The 18770-nt window shown below is 40.8% G+C and overlaps 2 protein-coding genes across 4 annotated transcripts in view; one reads left to right on the top strand and one right to left on the bottom strand.

The window, feature by feature from the left end:
* exoc4 (exocyst complex component 4) overlaps positions 1–1840 on the bottom strand; it is a 117437-nt gene extending 115597 nt beyond the window's left edge. The window contains exons 1-3 of the mRNA XM_069700338.1: positions 1761–1840; positions 952–1141; positions 313–507 (exon numbers count right to left, since the gene is read on the bottom strand). Coding sequence (XP_069556439.1) covers positions 313–507; positions 952–1141; positions 1761–1840 — 465 coding nt within the window. The remainder of the gene's footprint in view (positions 1–312; positions 508–951; positions 1142–1760) is intronic.
* Positions 1841–6918: 5078 nt separating this feature from the next.
* The window catches only part of chchd3a (coiled-coil-helix-coiled-coil-helix domain containing 3a), a 68893-nt gene continuing 57041 nt past the window's right edge, over positions 6919–18770 (top strand). For 2 of the 3 annotated variants that reach the window (XM_069700341.1, XM_069700340.1), the window contains exons 1-4: positions 6919–7145; positions 8123–8407; positions 8921–9014; positions 17402–17495. In XM_069700341.1, coding sequence (XP_069556442.1) covers positions 7065–7145; positions 8123–8407; positions 8921–9014; positions 17402–17495 — 554 coding nt within the window. In that variant the 5' untranslated portion in view covers positions 6919–7064. The other variant, XM_069700339.1, reaches the window with a different exon arrangement.

Here is an 18770-nt window from a genome sequence, read left to right as displayed (position 1 = left end):
CTTTAGCAGCGGCACTTCATAAAAACTGGTGTTTATGGGTAGTGTGCACACCACGGGTCTCAAAAGCAACATATCGGTGCTGCCTGGTACATCAATAGGTTTTCCCAGAACTACAAAACCCAGAGAAAATTCTCCTCTTTGCTCCATTTTTCATTTTCTTCATGCTTCCAACCACACAAGACAAAAACATATAGACACATTCAACAAGTGAACGTTTTGTACTTCCTTTCTTCTTTTCTCACCGTCTGAAATACCGTGCAGCTCACACATACTTGGACATGAAATCACATCTTTCGCCGTGTCTCTACTCACCAGCATATCTGTGGCATGAAGGTAGTGCTTGCTCGCCATATAGGCCTCCAGCCGTTGTGGCACCTGCTTGATGCTTTCGATTTCATCCAGCAGCTGGAGGACGTGCTTGTGTTCGATGCCTTCAATCCACAGCTTCCTCAGCTCGTCCCTTTTACAGTGAAGCAGCATCTTACAGGACAGGAGGTTCTCCTTCACCTGCAGGACAGAGAGGGATGTCCAGTGGAGGACAGAGAGGGATGTCCAGTGGCACAGAGGTCAGTGTACAAAATGACCACCAACTTAAGATACCCGTCAAGAGAGATTCGTGTATTGTATGTTATGTACTTGGTATGGGAAATGAAGAGAGGAAACAAGTTACTGGTGTGAGGTTAATGTTTCTTTGTAGTTATTTTGTGCTTAAGGCACATAAGAGGGTTGAAATGATTTGCAACTAAATTACAAATCCGGCATGTCTAAAATAGAAGTAAAATGACAGCCACACACAGGATTACATGTGTTTTAATGGAACAGCTGAGCTGTAAATGTTAGAAATGAATTGCAGCTTCATTCCATTTAACTATTTTGGCTTAAGGGTCATATCCCTCCTCGTTCATTTCGACCAGTGTACATTTTTTTTGCGTACATAAATCTCCTTTCTACCTGTTTGATCTTGTTGCGGGAGCTGGTGATGCGCTCCGTGATGCTCTGGTAGGTCCTGATGGCAGTGGTAAGTTCGGCATAATGCTGCACAATCAGCTCATCCAAATCTCTGTCACACGTCTCAAAGGCGTCTTCCAGACGACCCTTTTCCGTCTCCCTGTCCTGCACATCGTCACTGCTGGACAGAGTCCTGCATCGGGGAAGAGGGAACAGAAAGGTAGGATTCAACTAACTATCTAAAAACCCGCATTGTGAATCTGAATTAAGCAACAGTTGAGGAAGAGGAGGGAGCAGCGTCCCCCCCCAACCCCCTCCCAACCCCCCACCTCCCCGACCTACAGGACATCTAGCTGAAGGCAGCACAGGCGATGAAAGAAGAAAGACGTGCCAATGTTGCGTGGCAAAAAAAAAAAAAAAAAAAAAAAATTACAGGCACAATTAAGCTTTATTAAAACATAAATCGCCGTATACTAAGAAAATCAAACTATCTCGTATTAAAAACAAGTGACGATCCTGAAGTTTCGATACAGTCTGCGGCTTCACGTAATGAAAGAGCACGTAACATGTTTCTCTCTGCCTCCGGAAGAAATAAAACTGCAGTTAATATTAACTAGCAGGTGACATCTCTCGTTTCTTATACGTTGTTAACGATACAGGGAGGCTGGAGCTAGCAGCCGTGTAGCTTTAGCAAAACAAGCTCGCTGTCAACCCGTGTCTTGAGTGCAAACGCGGTTCAAGAGGTGTCTGACGTCTTAACGGGGCTGTTTAAACTAATATGCAAAGTATAACACACACACAAAAAAACGTACCTAATGACAGAGATGAGAAGACCGGAAGGGTCTTTATTTTTGCTAACAGCACTCCTGTATCTCCCTGTATCAGCTGCCATTTTTTTTTCCAGCTGCGGCACTCAAACAGGAAGCCAGAAGCGCGAGTTTACAAGAGGGAATTCTGGGAAACGTAGTTCGAACGTGTGACGTCGCTCTACAACGGTGGTGCACGTTTTCGCTGACTTCTGCTTTTGTCATAGTCACAATGTGAAATCTAGGCTGTAACTACATTCATATCGGGTATAGAAATTGGAGCTCACCATGACCTTTTTCGGTTTTTTTTTAATAGAAACAAGGGTTCTGGCTTTACACAGCAACTTCCCTGAACACTTTGAGAACCTTACAATGACTTGTTTGTATATATGGGTCAGTGTTTTGTTATATAAAATTTCTACGGGCAAACCAACCACTCAAACAATTTTTTTTTTTTTTGACTATTTTTTTTATCTTTGTTTATATGATTGATCTCCATCACAGATCCCCATTAAGTGGATAATTTGCTTTATAAAACAAATCCAGTGTTGTGCACAATATCAGACACAATGTTTATGAATCTGGTTGCTGTGTGATGTGACGATGAGGACTATACATGATAATTCTATTCAATATTGATATTTTAGGTATTTTCTAATACAATACAGGAAAAGAAAAAAAAACGTTTTCATTGTGACATCTTCAATACAGGCTTCTTGAGACGGATAAAGGAAGATAGAGCAAAGAAGAAAAGGTAGAGACAGTATGTGTCAGTGAGTTAATAACTAACCCCTTTTAGCTGGATTTTGCAGGGCTCTCCTGCCTTGTATCTCTGACAATCTCTGCTGTACCAATGACGATGGGAGAGGGCATTGATTCTGGAGCAAGGGAGGTCGATCTCCAGCAGCCTGGGCCCTGATTGATGCACAAGTGGACTGACGAGATAACATTGTGGGTGATCTTTGTGTCTCTTCCCCTCCCAAAAAAAACAATTGATGTGTCAAGCGGGGGCCGTTGTTTTGTTTTTTAATGCACCTCGCATTCGACGTCCAAGTTAAATTTGGAGTTCTTATCACCTCACCCTCAAAACCCTAAGCGATCAGTCCAAGAAATCTGCAGGGCTCCTTTTCTCCAATATGTCAAGACGAAGGTTATTTTTTTTTTTTTAGTGGTCACTAAGCAGTTGCTTTGACTGACTGACCTGAGTGTGGATTCAACAAGAGCAAAAAGGTATTTATTTGTCAGACATAATTTGATGATCTATTATCTAAATGAAAATCCTGCACTCGGACATTTACTCTATCCACCTACTGTTCGTAAAAAAAAAAAAAAAACGGTACATGGGAGCTGATTTTCACTTTTAATAATAATGCAGCACCTTCACCAAAACAACTCAATTTATCAATAATTACATTATGTTTGTCTGGAAGAAACAGCAGATGGTATGGATTAAGATACAGGGAGCTTTATTAAGAAAAACATACATTTAAGCAAGTTCCCTCCCTCAAATATGGTTCCTCTGGTCTTTAGAATCTAGTTTGATGTAATTTGGGGTTTTTAATTAACTGATGAGCCACTGTTAATGTATGATAATAGCTTTAATTATCCACAGAAAAATACCATGCACAGATAAGAAATTTGATGAAACAGACTAGGCCTATTTTGACCTCTCAATTACACACCTTGAAATTTTAGAAAAAAAATGTCATCTATGAGTAATTAAAAAGAGGATCTTTCTTTACTTGTTTCCATGGAAATGCTGGGGAAACAACAAAACACTGCATCTAACAGGCCGTCTGGATTTTTCATCCTGAACTTGATCAAACAGAAGATGAGTCTCATATCTTCAACCGGTATCTTTACTGAGCATTCACCTTTGCAGGAATGACACAGAGAGAAAGTTAGATCAAAATTTAAGGATGCCCAGCGTGGAATCAGCTCAAACATCACAAGATCAAGGCAAAACAAGGATACTGCCAAAAAGCAGCACAAGTTAAAAGGATAAAATGAGATGCGAAAATATAGTCTGTATCCACTGTATCACTTTTTGGGGAACTGTTCAACTTCACCACATCTTGTTTGGGTTACCTTCTTGCTTAGGAGAACCTCATCACGAGAAGATGTGATTGTTGAGTTGCTTTGAAGCAGCAGGTTTTCCAGTTTGGTGTACCGGTGTGAATTTTAAAACAACAAATGTTAACGGACACATAATCTAATAAACTGATGTGAAGTATGTGCAAGTTCTGAACACAATATAGTTAATGATACAAATTATACATCGAGGTGGCAGTAACACATGCTGTGAAAGGACATGCCGGAAAACCTAGTTCATCTCTGCTGCACATAGTCATTGAATCAGATATTACCAATAAACTACCAAGATCAACAAGCAGCATAATTGATCAGCATCCAAGTCAGGAGTGGGTTGTAATGATAATCTGGTTTGCCATAATAATGCTGTAATACACAACAAGCAAGGCTCTTTTCCGCAGTGTACCATTCAATCTCGACTCTTTTCTATAAACTCTGTATCCTGAGCCTGAAGCTTTTCAGCGTGTGCCCTCAGGCCATTACTGCACATTCAAATTCATTATTGCATAATCTGTTCATTGTACACTTGCTGTCGGGGTGAGTGAGTCCTCTTCGGGGAAGGACAATATGACCACACAATGCATTTCAATGTATGTCAACTAAGAAAAAAGATGAAAAATAATGTATTTAATGCTGTTGTGTGACATATAAATTGATACTCACAGATAATACGTGTCCAAATTTGAGTCATGCTCAAAGCCTCAAAGCGCCAGATCAAGATCTCGACCTGGTCTCTACCTGGGCCAAACTCTCTGTTATGAAGTGAATTTCTTTCAACATGCCTCCCTATATCCGTTGACTGATACAGTAATCTAATACATTCTGTACTCCTTTCCACCAGGTAATGCATTTAGCTTTGTGCTGTCTATCATTCTAGCAAATAGTTTTATATTAAAAAATAATGTATTTGATGAAGGTTTTATATTGTGTAAAAGATATGGTTGAGTCTTGTGGATGTATGGATTTTCTGTAGTGTGCACAATCATAATGTATTCTTAAAAAGGTTTTCATTGATTTTTATTGTTTGTGCATCATCTGAAACATGTCATGCAGAAAACACAAAAATCAGCAGAAAAGAGCTTTATAAAAACTGTTTTGAGTTATTGCATGTGTAATGTATCAGGTTTCCTGGATGATTCTTATGAACTGTCATTCTTCATAGTATCTCAACTCAGGTCATATCAAATATCAAGCTACAGTTTTATACTCTGCAATGCTGTATGCGTTTCTGAAATGGATAAGGTATAGAATGTTTTTAAAAAGGAACTTTTCAACAAATTTGGTCCCTTAATTACTTTTATGTCCCTAATAATAATAATCCCTAATTTATGGTCAATCCCAACCGTTGATCCTATTTTTTTGTTCAACATGTAAATGTGATGTTTCTGCATCCATATTTATATTCAAATGTATTATACATGCTGAATGTTTTATCTGTTATCCTACACTGTATTTACATTTTAGGGCATTCTTTCTTTGTGTTAGCTTTGCTCTGACATCTCCCGGTTACAGAATGTAAGACGGCTTACTGAGTAAAGCCTACTTTTATTACATCACTCTTGCTTGATGAGTATTGCTTGTGGGTCTTCCATCTCTGAAAGTCAACAAAAGAAATAAATTGTGTGTTTGAAAGATATCTAGAGCAAAGTGAGGAAAGAAACTGATGATACAGAGAGAGAAAACCTTCAAAAGTGGTTTAAATCTGATGTCAGTGATCATAAATTGAAAATACTGGTGAGAGCTCAGCAGAAAAACAGCCAGTTGATGACAGAGAAAGATAGCAGAATATGGAAATTGAGAATGAACCTCACTGGAGGCACAGTTTGTGGCAACAGTGAAGAATCAAGTAATGCAGAATATCATAATTTATTTATGTGTCAGGAACAATTACCACTAATTAAATGTATATATGAAGAGGAGGCTTACAGCAGCAAGACACAAAAATGATCCGACTTTTGGTAACCCATTCTACAACCTGAGAGGGAGTCTCGGGATGTTGGAATAGCAGAAGTAGAGCATTTCTCAGAATATGACCACTGAATTTGGCCACATGAAATGGGTCTCTATTGCCTTTTCTTCTATCCGCCCAGCGGCTCTATTTCCATTTCACGAGCTGTCATTTCTTTCCTTGATGGGCTTGGCGACTTATTTCACTATTTTTCAATTTCTAAAATCTGGCAGTTTTGTCCCAGTCACATGTTTTACCCATCTCCTCCCTGCCTTCCTTTCTCTCATGTTTTTGGTTTAGTTTAGCTCTTTCCTTTTCTCTTTTCTCAACAACACAGTTATGAAGACAAAACTGTTTGTGTTGACTTCAAACATGGGCTCCATAATTTATTACATTACATTATTATTTTTCTGTTGGTGATAGTCATTGATTAAATACTAGCATTTGGCTCAGTTAACTTGAATCATATAAAATATGCTACTTCATAATGACAATGTATTGAGAAACTACAAACTAGTGACTAGCTAGTTTATTCTTGGACGGCCAGGTAACTGTACCAAATTGTTCCCTTGGCATGTCGCAAAGTATTGAAGTTGTCAAATATCAACCCGATTGACATCACATGCTTAGTGAAATTTTCTTTGTTCTGATCAGGCACATTTTAAATTTAAATTGTGATCTATGTCATAATTATTTCACACAGGCATAATGATGTAAATCTTATTACTGATGAGAAATTATTGCAGAAGACAATAGTTAGTAAGCAACTTGCATTTTTGAAGGTAACAGGGTACAAGCATGGGATGAGCATCATGCTGTTTGTGTAACACAGTATCATGAAAAAATAAAAACAACATGACGTTTTTTTTTTTTTTTTTTTTGCCCTTATCAGAAAGTAGATGGGATTTAAAGGGTAACATATAATAGACAATTACGATTAATAACACAACATGACAATCTGTTATAGTTCTGTCAGTAAACAATTATGTTAAAACACATCACGCACGTCACGTTCCCGCTCTGCCCGCTGGGACGCACTAACCAATAAAAATCGCCGATGTGGGACTCGGTGACGATTCTGTCCAATCCACTCGCGCGTTCTTCAACCACGTCATGCTACGGAAGTGCGGACGTGCCGAAGCAGTGGAGCGTGCGGGGGGCCCCACTGTCGCTAATGAAAGTTCACTCTCTAAAAACCAAAAGTGGACGCCAGTTCTCCGTATTTCATGTAAACCTAGATCACCGACACCGTGACAACCTGCGGTCGGACAATGGGAGCGAACAACAGTACCCGCCGCGTGTCATTTGAGTCAGACGAGAACGAAAATATAACGGTGGTGAAGGGCATACGGGTAAGTGACGTGATCCCAAACCCGCCTGCGTTAATCAAACACCAGCTAATACGATTGGGGGTGAGAAATTAGACTGTAAATGAAATCCTGTGCTCACAAACAACGCCTTAACGCGTGCTCTTTGCAGCCAGGAAACGTCGATTCATCGTGCAAAGGTTTGGTTGACCTAAAGTGGGTAAAGTTCACAGAAAAAAAACAACGTGTCCCGGCAGCAGCAGCAGCAGCAGCTTTTAAGAGACAGGAAACTTCCCCTCGTGCTCTGCCACACATGTTATGAATGAAACAAGACTCCGTTATCGTTATTTACTCTCTTCTGGCTGCAGATGTTGTTATCCCCTGGGAGTTTCAGTGGAAATGTGGAAACGTGCACACAAGTGTTGATACGTCTTTTGAAAAGGAGAGACTGACAGCTTCTGTTGCGAGGGAGCCGTCACAAGCTCTCCCATGCCACTGTCAGCCGATGTTAAATATAGATCGAGAGGCTTTAGCGGCTCAGATAAGACTTTAGTCTGTTATGAAGCCCATGCAGCTCGGCTAATGTTATCTTTCACCGAAGTGTAACCCTGTTTATGTCAATGCCGGATACAGAGAAGATCCCCCCTCTTAAAACGAAGGCATAGTTCAGTATTTAAGGAACTTGTGTGGGTTTTTTTTTTTTTTTCATCAAGAGTGAGATGAGAAGATTGATGCCATTCATGCTTCAGCAAAAAGCCAGGATATGAACAGCTTTGCATAAAGACTGAAAGCACAGGAAACCGTATGTTTGCATCTCAAACAAATGCATCTCAAAAATATGCTTTGAGTACCTGTATAAAGCTCTTTTTTAATATGTTGTGTTTGTTCAGTCTGTACGGTGTGATTCTTCGGGAAACTAAGTGCTCTGTTTGTATTGAGATGTAATTACAAAATGATGTTGCAGTAGTCCCTTAAATCTGGTGTCGGTTATACTGAAACTTCTTTTTGCTTTTTCCTCGTAGCTTTCTGAGAATGTCATCAACCGCATGAGGGAACCCGCAGCTCCTCCACCACCACAACATGTTCCCACTTCCCTGCCTCCCATGGCACCTCCCCTCGCTCCGTCCTCTCTCCTACGGCCAGTGCCTCCCCTCTTTGACCCCATCACCTCCTTCTTGCCTCCTCCCCCTGCTCTTGTAGAACCTGTTGCGCCTCCAGCTCCTCCTCCTCCTCCAGTTCCATCAGCCACAGAAGCTGTGGCTACACCTCCACCACCACCTCCTCCTTCTCAACCTCCTGCAGAACAGGTAGCAGCACCCACCATCGCTGACATGGTGGTCCCATCTTCACCACCCCCAATTGCTGCTAATGCTGTTGCTGCTCCTGCTTTTGAGCCTGTAGCAACACCTCCTCCTCCTCCTCCTGTTGTTGAGACAGTAATTCTCCCTCCACCTCCTGCTCCTGCTCCAGCTGTGGTTGAAGTGATCACCTCACTTGCTCCTCCTCCCCTTGTAATTGAACCATACCCTCCTTCCATAAATCAACCCATTGCTTCTGCTCCTCCAGTAATTGAACCCATTGCTTCTTCATCTTTTGCTGAACCCATACCTACTTCTGTCAAGATTGAACCCATCACCTCTCCCCTTCTCCCTGAATCAGAACCTCTCACTTCCCCTCCTGTTTTTGAGCCTGTCAGCATCTTGCTACCACCCCTTCATCCTTCAGGGGAAGCTCTGTCCCCGCAGCCTGCCGAGCCATTTGCTGCACCTCCCCTGCCTGAGTTTACTGCTCCTTGTGAACCAGTTGCACCTCCTCCTCAGCCCACAGTGGAACCTGCAGCAGCTGCTCCAGCCCCTGAGCCAGTGGCAGTGGCTGAGTCAAGTCCAGTCCCAACTCCTACTGCTCCACCAGCAGGTGAGTTTTATTCGAGGCTGCTGAAAATCGGTGTTACTAACGCACTGTGCAACGAATGTGGTGATGGAAGCAGTTGTGTTAAATTAGACGCGCATTAATTAACTTTTTTATGAGGTAGCTTTTGCACTAATATGATATTGATTGAGACCGTGTAATATCCCGGTGATGGAAGGTAGCTTAACCAAAGTTGAGGAATAGAGAGGCTGACTAAGATATCCGCCTATAGTTTCGACCGACTTCGTGCAGCTGTGATTTTTTTACCTCAGTAGCAGCTTGACAAATTTATGTCTTGTTCCTTCGAGCAAAAGACAAGACTGAATGCTCATTTATATAAACTGGAGAAATTAATTGTTCTTTTTTATGGCTCATTTTATCCTGAAATGATTGGGATAGTTCTTTAATAGCATGATTAATTAGAAGGCAAAGGTTATGTGGGACTGGACTGTCCACAAACTTATTTTAAGTCCAGCGACACTGAATTTTAATGATGTTTATTGTGTGGGACTTTACAATAAGCCACCTTAAGCTTTTTGTCTCCAACTTTTTCTGCAGATTGTAATTAGTCTTCATTTTAAAAGTGGGCCTCACTATAGCCACGGCCATATAATGATTCATTGCCATCCCCTAACTGTTAATGAAATGATTAATTCTTTCTTGTAGTAATGTTAATAAATTGATGCTATAATTAGCGCCCCGCCATTATGCCTCGTCACCGTGGAGCTTAAGCTGTCATGATCACCCTTTTCGTTCCTTGCGGTTTGTAAGAACACTCAAAATGGTGAACCTAAACTCAGGGTATGCTTACTTTCGCCTCATTTAAAAAAAACAAAAAAACAAAACATTTTTAATATAATTTAAGTTGTCAGTGTTTTAAATTTTAAAGTGGATAAGATGACTTTTTGTACGTGAAAGAGGTCGCTCAAAGGAAACCATAATGAACCCACAGAGAATTATCACCTGACTCTGCAGTTGCCCTCTGCTCTAAGTATATTTAAAGGGTCTTTCAGGTCTTTGTTTTGGTTTTACTGTTCTGTTTCATTTTCACCACTAATATCAGTGTCATTTTTGGCTGCACCACTCAGCCGTTTTCACATGTTAAAACTGTACACTTTCCACTACCTCTCCAGCAGCAGCCGGCAGCAAAGACAGTGTGCAACTAACTGATGAGCAGAGTGGAGCTTTTAGCCTCTTAATAAAACAAAAAATTGTCCTCAAGAGTTGGCGGAGAACAAAAATTTAACTGAGAGGAGTAGAAACCAGATGAAAAGATAAATGACTCCAAATGAATACTAATGTCCAGTATATTCTCAATGTGTGAAAAGGTATGTCAGTATTGGGTTTTCAGCTCGTTTCCACTGCCCCCCCCCCACCTTGGAAATTACACTGGTATTGAAGAGTTAATTGAGTGACAGTTCAAAATAATGTGAATGTACTGACTCAAACACACAGACAAGATAACGCTATTCCTGCTTCTCTCTTTCTCAAAGTAAAGTTTTAGCCCCGTTGTCTCGTCAGTGTGGTCGCATGTCCCTTATCTCTTGACACGTTTGGCAGAGGACATTTGAATGTTACCTGTTCATTACACAGTGCAGAACGGGCCGTGGGTGCAGAGGGTAGCATCCAGGATGTGGGCAGGCTTCCCCATCCTTGACTGTGCTCAATCAGTAAGGTAATTAAAAAAAGGCCAACTTATGCCACGGCACACTGACTCCAGTGATTAAAACGACACCTCCACAGTTTCACACAACAAACCTCCAGGCCTTATTAAGGGAGGAGGTGGTGCGCGCGCACGTGTTAAACTTTTATTTGGCCAGAGGGCTTCCATGATATGGCACTGAATTTTTATGTGCACCATTTGCCTTTTTTGTTTGAGCGCATAAGTAACACAATTGGACAATGTCATGGTAGCGCTCCACGCTGATTACTGGCTGAATGGCTTGTGGAGGGGTGTCGGCTGGTTAATTACCGGGAGCCTTACGGTGTAAAATAATCACCTGACTCTGAGACCTTCAGGTGGATCCTGGCAATGACGGGGCCAAATCTTTGGATTTGAAAAGACGGGGATGTGTCCTTGGTAGGATGAGTATTTCCAGTGTGTAAAAAGGTGGGATTGATTTCAGTGGGATTTGATGACGTAGCATTCAAGAAATGCAGCCTACCAAGGACCTATCAAGGTCTCCTTGAGATTGAGAAACACCCGAAAACTCCCCCTTAGTCTGAAGAACAACTAAATAAACCATAACCATAAATGCAAATGTTAATGCATTGAGCTCTAAAATACCGTTGGGCTGACCCAGGAAACCGGTGTCGAGACCCTGAAGTGGCTGAGGGTGAAGGCTGAATGCAGCATGGATTAAAATTCTCAACGTGGCCCATGGTGCCCATCGCAGCTTTGGGGAGCATTGAGTAAGAATTATATTTTCCCAGAGTGGAGTCGTGACCGTGACAGACAATCAATGAAATGTATTTATGTATTTTCAACAAAACCACTTTCTGAGTCTTGAGTACAGCTCTGGGGCCACAGTTTCATTTTTATTCATGTTGAACAAAGTAATCTCTGCGTTGTTTGTACTAATTAGTTTTCAGATGAAACGATAAATACAACCATATCTCACTTCATTTTCTAACATTAAACACGGCCTTCTGCTTCCACAGCCAAACACAATGTTCATGAAAGATTACAAATCTGCTGATGAATTCCTCTTTAAGTGTTGGGCTATGTGTGGAAGTCTTAAACTATCTGTTTGAATACATTTTTTTCTGCGCTCTTTCATTCTCATTTCTTTGCCCTTTCAGTCTAGAAATACTGGTGCCAAGGTCTTTCAGAACCAGTAAAAATAAATGGTCTTGCGTGCACAGCGTATCTGCAGTGTGTGGGATAGTGTGACCTGTTATCACATCAAAGAGTGTACTACACCCATCAGTCAAGCTCCGTCCACTTCTATGTACATTGGTATATCATTGGTCTTGACAAAGAAAAACATGAAACGGACACAGTATTCTGTTGTGCACCGAGGAGGGTGTTACACACTTTGGTGTGATATCAGGCTGCATTGTGAGTATCCAGTAAGTACGTTTCCATTTCACTGCAAGTATGTGGCTGACACCTGCCAGGCATCGGCCCTTATGTTTGTCATGTAGCCATAATGTGTATTATTGCGGTGTTTTGAATATGCGGTCCTTCCAAGGGCACCTCCCATTTTAATAGATACCAAGCTCACCAAGTCTTATGAAATGGAGGAAAAGAAAGCCAGTTTGGACGATTGATCAAACATGCTCTTTTTAAGAACTATAAAAAAAAAGAAAGGGGTGATGAATTTGAATCTCGTTAAAAATGTTGCAAAGTTCAGCCCAATCCTCAAAGGGTACGACCTTAATGAGGCAGACATTGATTATGTGTATCCACGAGAGTTGGGTATCGAGTGAGGCTCTCAGCAGGTCGGCTGTCTCTAAATCATGGCCTGAGTCGGTATGTGTGCTGATTACACCATAGTCAAGGTTGAACCTCCTACACCTTCTCCAATGTGCTATAAATATTCATATGCCAGAGCCCACACACTGCTCTGGACTAATAGCCTGCTTAAAGATGTCTCCCAGGTGCAGCAGAGAGAATGAGAAAACGAGACAGACAAAGGAAAACGATGGCAGAAATGTGGGTGACTTAGATGTGAAACTTGTCAACGATATCTCTCTCCTTTGAAACTTTTCTTGTTTCGTGAAACGGACAGCAAAGTCCCTTTCCGTAACATGAAATTCAATTAATAGGAAATGGTATGAAGAAAAGAGAAATTCAGATGATCAGAAACACATCTGCCTGCCGGGGCTGGACGCTCACTCTTGGAGCTTTTCCCTCGTTTTTTTTTTTTCTTTTTTCCTATTTGTACATAGTGAAAGGTGTGTGGTGACTCGGCTAAGCGCGAGGTAGAAACGTGAGGAAGTGGTAATGTTACAGATTATGCCCTCCACGCGGGTCCTGGGGTTAATGAAACTTCTGATGAGAAACGCAATTTGCCTTCGTCTATTATCTCCACTGCCAATAGCCTGTGCTCCACCGCCTCGCCTCCTCCTCTGTGGGTTTTTCCACAGGGTTTAGTGATTGGTGGGAAAGAAGAGGAGGGGGACACGTCTAAAAAGATGATGAGTTTTTAATCTTTTTAACATTTACATGTCCTACTCAGGATTGACACAGGCTCTGTCGATCTGGAATTGTCTCTGACCCTAACCAGCCTCCCTCAAGGACCCCAGATAGTGTTTATCATATCAGAACCTGTTCTCCGGCTGACCTTGTGGGCCCACTAGCAATCTGAAGCCTCTCTCTGCAGGGCTGGGAAGGATGTTGTGATAAATGAGGAGTTGCTTAAGCTTGCCTGAACTTAGAGGACTTTTAGAAATTTCACTTTTCATCGTGCACTACTAGAGGCTGTATATATTTTCAATGGAAGAATACGATATTTTAAAGGGCAGCTAATGCTGAAATGGCAGCCTTACCTTTAAAGTTCATAATGACAGGACTTGACCTCTGATTTAAACTGCCACTTGATTTCGTCTCTAAAGATTGAGAGATATTCATCAAAGGCATTCTGCCCTGTTGTATGGCTATTTTATAATGATAATAGTGCTTTAAAAGACAATTATTTTCTCACATCCAATCTAGTTTGGGAAATGTGATATTAAATGTAATATTACTACAATTTTGACCTAATGTCTTGATACTTGGGTGTCCCATTGGTGCTTTTAGAATATTATGAAATATTAGCCATGGGGAATAGCGTAATGCCTAAGTGCAGGAATTCATCATTTATGTCGAGACTGTCGTGCATATTTATAAGATGATTGCCTCCTTTTATTTGAAGGCACGTTTAAAGATGTATTACTTGTTTTTCAGCTCCTAAGCAGTCATATTATCCACTATGTACAGCACACATTAGTATACATACGGTATTCCACTGAAATCAGTTGCTTTCTGACGCTGAAAATGATGTTGAATGTGAATTTAATTGGGAAACGAGCGCTGTAGAACCCAAACTGTGAGCTAAAGGACGGCGAAGACGTTCAGTTGCAGAGTCGGGTGGAAAAAAAATCTCTGTGGGTTCATCACCTTAAATGACTCGTTTGGTTCGTTGTTAATATAAGAACACGAGTAGGTCACTTGTAATCTGTGTATATCAGGATGTCTGGGGGGATTCTTTGTCATTGAGGTATCTATAGCCCATGAATGCAGAATTAGAGGTGACTGCTCATCTTTGTTGACAATATTATGATAATCCAAGTAGACAGCTAGTCTGACATCACAGTAAATATGATATTGATGAGATATATTAATATTGATTGCTGAGTGTCTCATCTGCAGGGGTCCGTTATCTCACTTGTAACTCAAGTGTACATTTCCGGACATCTAATTTCCTCAGCGTTATTTTTGCATTTTATTTTTTAGCTGCTGTAAAGCAGCATTATTACTTGTTACTCGACAAACATCCCCATTGCACAGCTTCTCTCTGGATTTCATACTGGCCGTCTCTCTTCTTAACAGTTGTAATTAGAGTCTCCTCTGCAGTGAGATCAATGGTGCTTCTGAGTACACTCAAACGTGATGGATATTATTTTCTCTGGCTGTGGACAGGAAGTGACAGCAGCTAACTGTCTTGGAGGATATACTATGCAGCAACAAAATTGTCAACTGTCAATCACCACCACTGTTTGCTGGAGTGTTTCTTCTGAAGTCGTGTCGCACTGAATCTCCCACCACCTGACGCTTGTTTACTTTTTTTTTTTACAGTACCGGGTAGAGAGACTATGAGTTCTTGTTACGTGTTGTTTGCTGCAGAGAAAAAAAGTCTCCAGATGCTAAAAATCAGAGAGGATTACGTTAACTTAATTAATTGACTTGAGTTAACGGCTGTCACTTGAGAGCAAATTATGAATAGTATTGCAATGATAAAGTTGCTTAAGGAGGTGAGAAATACTCAAAGGACATTTATGTATCCCTGACATCACTTGCATCAGCTGTAGTAATATCTTTGTGTTACGGGTTCATCAGTTCAACAGTATCATTAACTTTCCAGTCTTAAAGCCATTTCATTGAGCTTTTAAGATTAAATGATGATGTGATTATTTGATAATAATAACATTCAGACTAATTTGAAATGGTGTGTCCCTGAACTGTTTGAAACATTATCTTCAGTTAATAATTTAACAGGTTACAAATAATACATCTTTATTTCAATCTTCAAAAGGTACAAAATACTGTACATCGAAGGCATTGAGCCGAGTACAACCTGCACCTGTCAAGGAAATCCACTCAGCTAAATTTCAAATGATGCTACATGACTCCGTGATTAAGAATTAGTTTCAAACACAAGTTTGCCCTGTTGAACAGGGTTTGGGACAAGCAACATTTAAAATATTTAATTAGACTGGTGTATTTAAATCTGGATTTGGGGCTTCTGCTTTTAGACAATCACCCTCTCCTTAGCCAGAACAATGAAACTCATGTAGATAGACGGGAATTTAAATCCTGAGGGCATATTATTGAAGAACAAATTAAAATTCACATTGAAGTGAGCGAGGCAGCCTAATGCTTCCAGTTATTCCAAAAATTGAAAGAACATGATTAAGAAATAACACCACATGTTGGAGTTAAAGGGGCACAAATATGAAATCATGACAAGAACAACTTTTAAACACCCCAGCGTTTTAAAGTTACATAGTTAATACTGTAATTCAATACATTGCTGGAGTGTAAGGCAATTTTGCTTTAGGATTTTGTGTTTCTTCCTTCACCTGTGTTTGTTTTACTGCTCTAAGCTGATGACGACAGAAAAGCTTTGCATGTTTCCGGCCTTGTTTTCTTTTCGTGTTAATCTGATTGAGCTGGATTTAGGTTTCTTGTGGCCTGCTGTTACCACATGTTACCAGGTAATAATAGACTCTGACAATAGGGATTATCCCATCTAACTAATGCGGTGGGAGAGTAATTGTGACAGACTCGCACTCTCCCACTCCGTCACTGCAGTGTCGCAGCACACCGCATGGCACTTGTGTGTTCAGAGCACGTTTTGGACCGGTCGCCGGCTGGCATCTTTACTTTCATGCTTAATTACCTGCCGAGATAAACCGGTGAAGGCATGGAGTCCTACACGTATGACGTCCCTGACATGAATATATGCAGACGGGGTGGTACCCTTAGAGGATGGAGGGTTTGTGTACCTCCTTGTATGTGTGTATCTAATATATTTGTGTGTGCGGTGATTTTATTGCTGTAATACTGTAGGTCCATGCTGCTTTTGACACCTATACAGGCACACTGAGGGCCAAGCTTTCCGTCCTATGCATTGACTGTGTATAAAAAAATGGATGTAGCCTTCGTGACATCGCCCATAGCTTTCCTGAGGAGTAGTTTTGAAGCTCAGTTCCAGGTGGCCCTCGTTGTCGCCATCTTGGGATGACTCGGCCTTAATCGGCTAATCCAAAAATGGGCAAAATCACCACAACTTCAGTCTCTAGCGTAATCTAAACAGTTGAGATAAAAGGAAGATCATCACCCCATATATGGTTCTCATAAAAGAAGACATTAGCTGCAGAGACCAAACTCATTTTGGGGCTTCAACGTGTTTATTTCTGCAGTAAAGTTGAGCCTTTTAACGTGGAGATCTGTGGGGATTGACTTGCTTTTGAAGCCAGCCTCAAGTGGCCATTTGATGAACTGCAGTTTTTGGCACCAATCGCTGGGTTCATTTTTCAGTCCTGGAGGTTGCTGCTTGGTTTTACGATGCTACCCTCAGCTAACATACAGACAACATGCACTGAACTGGATTTTTGTGTTTGATGCAGATATTAGGAAATACAAAAATTATGGTATTGATATTTTGACCAAAATGTGTTTTTCAAACACAAAGTTATGTAGTAGAGGCCGGTAAACGATAAAAACTTTGTTTTCCAAAATGACATCACTTCACTGAAACTTTACTTTACAAAAAAAAACCTCACAAATAGAATCATTTTTAAATGAACCCAAGCATCTTTTTCTGCTTATGTTGTGTTTTGTGCTGTGAAAAAAGTTTTCAAATTGGACATCACTGATACCAATAAATGTGTTAACCTTGAGTTTTTACACAAACACAAACTGCTCTTCCCCAGCAAAACATCGACTGCTCTTTCTCACAGAATAATGGTAGCCACATTCAAAACAACACATTTCCTGATGAATTCAGATTTTCCAAAACTTGTTGAAAAAACACCCACCTGTTTTTTTTTTTTTTTTTTTTTTTTCTTTCTTACCATTCAAACTTTTGCCCATCTGCAAACAATAGCTGTTTACTTAAAATGTCTCTCTTTAACTATCCTTCTCTGTCTCTGCTTCTTCTTCTGTTTCTCCTCTTTGTCCCCAGTGGATGAGGAGGCCCTGAGGAGGAAGATCACTGATGAGCTGTATAAAGGCATGGAGGAAGAGAGGGCCAAGGCAGACCAGGAGCTGCAAGCCTGGTTAGACGCATGCACACAAACACACACCGATCCACACTCCTATTTTACTCTGAATTGTGAAGCTGACGTTTGTTTATGGACTTGCACGAATATGTTTTCGGTGTTGCAAAGCATTTTTGTTTTGTTTTTACGTTTCAGAGGTAAATTGATTCGTATACTTAGTGTTTTGGAATTCTAATTAAGTTTCTTGGATTTGCTGAAAGTCTGAATCTCTGAGGTCCCTGGTGATGGTGTGTGTTTTGCCTATCCTTCTCTACCCCTCTTCTACTTTCCCTCTCTCCCCTCCCTTCCTCCTTTCTGATCGTGACAGCTTGAATGGAGTTACTACATTTGTGTCAATTCCTGTTACAGATTTTCATTAGGAACCGAAGACATTTTCAAATGTGACCATTTTCCGCTTTCATTAATAGTGAAAAAGGTCAGCACCAGTCTTTCCGATTCCCACTGTTTCCAATTTACCTCTCTTCCGGAGTACATCAGCACTTTTTTCCCCGCTCCTTTCCTTCTGCTCTCCTCTTTCTTCTCTTGTTCTACTCTGATCAATTAATCATGTCTGAGAAAGAAGGGCGCTATCCTGAGATAATTTCCTGGGTGTTGAGTGGGTGATCCATTAGTCCTGCCTGATGAAGAAACACACTCTTCATGTGATGGGGTTTATTCCACTCTCTCCTCCCTCTTTTCTTCGTATCATCTCCTGTCTGTTGTCTCCTCATCTGTCCCTTTCTCTTTGTCCCTAAAATAGCAGGTGTACATGCCATAATGTCAGATAATCGTGTTGCTCCCTCTCCTTAATAGGCCTGGATGATTTCCAGCAGTCCCCGCTGAAAGAACTATTATGATTAGCCACTAAACACACCCTTTGCTCGGTATGAGAAAAAAACACAACCTTTCTCTATTCAAGCGGTAGTGTTAGCCTAGCGATTAGCCCCGTTTTTGAGTCTCATTCAAGATGAGAGAAATTAACGAATGGTTTTGAGAAATCGTTTGTCTATTGATTATTTTTTTTCTGTCTATTTTTTCTTTTTTTCTTTTTTATGTAACTGCTTCCTGCAGTTCACTTATTGATGTCTGAGTAAGTGCTTCAAAATTGCGCCCTCCTTGCAATTAACTGAAATCATGTTGGCTTTCAAAGCCCTCGGTTTTTGTTTGTGCTTGGCATGTGCTGCGTTTTCTCTTCAGAAGACTTAACAAAACACGGAATGATAAATTAACTACCATCAGCTGGCCAGCAGTTGTGTGTGTTTCTGCGTTGATGGATATTAGTATCACTTTTTA

Source organism: Brachyistius frenatus, unplaced genomic scaffold (assembly GCF_029030835.1).
Source record: "Brachyistius frenatus isolate BFR_SWC_R1_liver_20210118 unplaced genomic scaffold, ASM2903083v1 Contig_33, whole genome shotgun sequence".
Taxonomy (NCBI): domain Eukaryota; kingdom Metazoa; phylum Chordata; class Actinopteri; family Embiotocidae; genus Brachyistius; species Brachyistius frenatus.
The sequence above is the reverse complement of the archived record's forward strand: the minus strand, read 5'-3'. Positions and strand labels throughout refer to the sequence as shown.